Source organism: Limulus polyphemus, unplaced genomic scaffold, assembly GCF_000517525.1.
Source record: "Limulus polyphemus unplaced genomic scaffold, Limulus_polyphemus-2.1.2 Scaffold4157, whole genome shotgun sequence".
NCBI lineage: Eukaryota > Metazoa > Arthropoda > Merostomata > Xiphosura > Limulidae > Limulus > Limulus polyphemus.
This window is the reverse complement of record NW_013669767.1, coordinates 59,485-61,361: the sequence shown is the minus strand read 5'-3', so window position 1 is coordinate 61,361 and position 1,877 is coordinate 59,485. Positions and strand designations below refer to the sequence as shown.

Below are 1,877 nucleotides of genomic sequence, written 5' to 3'. Positions count from 1 at the left end.
TTTTTGTTAACAAACATAACAATAAAAAATGTTCATTGTGGTAAACAAAATAATAATTTTATCTAAGTAAGAGTTTTATTTTCACTTATTTGTAACAAATCCTTACATTATGGAAAAAGATTAATATTATTTCCAAAATCTGCATAGCTGAATTATGGAAAATCCATTATTAAAACCAAAACAACTTTTATGAAGTTTAAATTTGCAGGCCTGTGTAACTTATGTTAGTTGATTAGGTCATATATAATTAGTTATATCGAGTTAATCTTCCAGCTCTTGTATAAGTGTTTTTGTAGAAACAAGAGATAAAGAATATTACTTAAATGCTGTGCAAAAAGCAGAGGAAAACTGATGAATCTAAACTAAAAAAATATATTCTTTATGTCTGAAAATATAAATGAAAATTAGGCCTAGCGGTTAGTTTGGCAGGCTGTGAATTGATGGGTCCATGGTTGAACCCTATAGAACATGTTCTATATTTTCAACTGTATATACGTCACAAGTGAGATAGTAAATCTATTTTTTGGATAAAAAGTAGCTACATAGAGTAATAAGCAGCAGTTGTGTAGTTTTAAATATGGATGAGTTATTCCTTAATCTCAAAGGTCTTAGACCTGCCACGTAGTCTGTGTGGCTTATAATGTACTGGTAAGGTTGAAAATATCAAAAGGAATTAAATCAATAACTATCAGTTTGTATAGTCTGTTATCAAAAATGTTTAAATGCTATGGGGTTACTAAAAATAAGAGCTGTTGTAATCTGGTTTTTACTTGTATATTTGCTAGTATTTTTATTTCTAAACTTTATTTTAAGGCCAGTGATCTTAAACAAAAATACACTCAAGGACTAAACAACCTATTGTTAAGACAAGTTTTGATAATGTTTAACTTTTTCTTTATCCTGTTTCAGGTCACAATAGACAGACATCCAGTTCGTTTCTTTGTTCACAAAAGACCTCATGTTGACTATTTTCTTGATATTGTAAGTAAATCTTTGGTTCTTAAACCAAAATGAAACAATTAATAGCTTTGTTTGGGAAATTGCAGACTTTTATCTTGATAAAGTCATGTTAGCTTTAAATTACATGTAAGATAGTTTTAATAGGTGGGTAATAAAAAGCAGATTCTGTAGAAATTGTAAGATTTTTCTTCTTCATTTGTAGTTTCTATTTATGTTTAAAATTATGGCAATAGAACTAATTTAACCGTATTTGGACCACAGAACACCTTTCAGGTGTTGAGTACACACCTGCAAATCAAATCTAAAGAAATTAATTAAAAAGTAATAATTATTACAATTTTTGAAACAAAAATATTTTAGCATGGATATTTTTCAATTGATATTTATCTAGTGTAATTCACAAAAAGCATGAAAGAAGTGTTATACTTTTCATTTCTTCACAGTTCCAATAATCCTTGCCTGTAAACAATACATTCATTGATCTTTTCTTAATTTTCTGCCCATTTCTTGAGAATATAGATATCCATGTCATGTTTCTCAAGCAATTTTCTTTCTCTGTTAATAGTTTTATTGCTATAGCCATTTGTTTTTACTCTTTTATGATGTAACAGCATGTGATCTGAACAGTTCCTAATAAAATAAATGAAAATACTCTGTCATTATTACTTAACTCTCTCAGCATGGGTTCGGTCAATTTGTACTCGTTCGAAGTCTTTATAAATTTGACCCTACTAACTTTTAATATAGTGTATATATCTTCACGAAATTTGGCAGTCTTTCAGTAAAAGAAATCATATTTTTAGTAAAGTATTTTTAATAACCTAAAAAAAAGATTTGTCCTCAAATATATTGAGTACTTGTTTTGAATAGTTTGTGTAAACAGTGTTTTTAATGTTATGATTATTTTTTTTATTTTT

At 27.7% G+C, this 1,877-nt stretch overlaps 1 protein-coding gene across 1 annotated transcript in view; it reads left to right on the top strand.

Moving 5' to 3' along the window:
- Positions 1 to 1,877, top strand: part of LOC106470683 (CTD nuclear envelope phosphatase 1A-like) — a 35,447-nt gene that overhangs the window by 20,958 nt on the left and 12,612 nt on the right. The window contains exon 4 of the mRNA XM_013931243.2: positions 910 to 981. Within this exon, the coding sequence (XP_013786697.1) occupies positions 910 to 981 (72 nt within the window). The remainder of the gene's footprint in view (positions 1 to 909; positions 982 to 1,877) is intronic.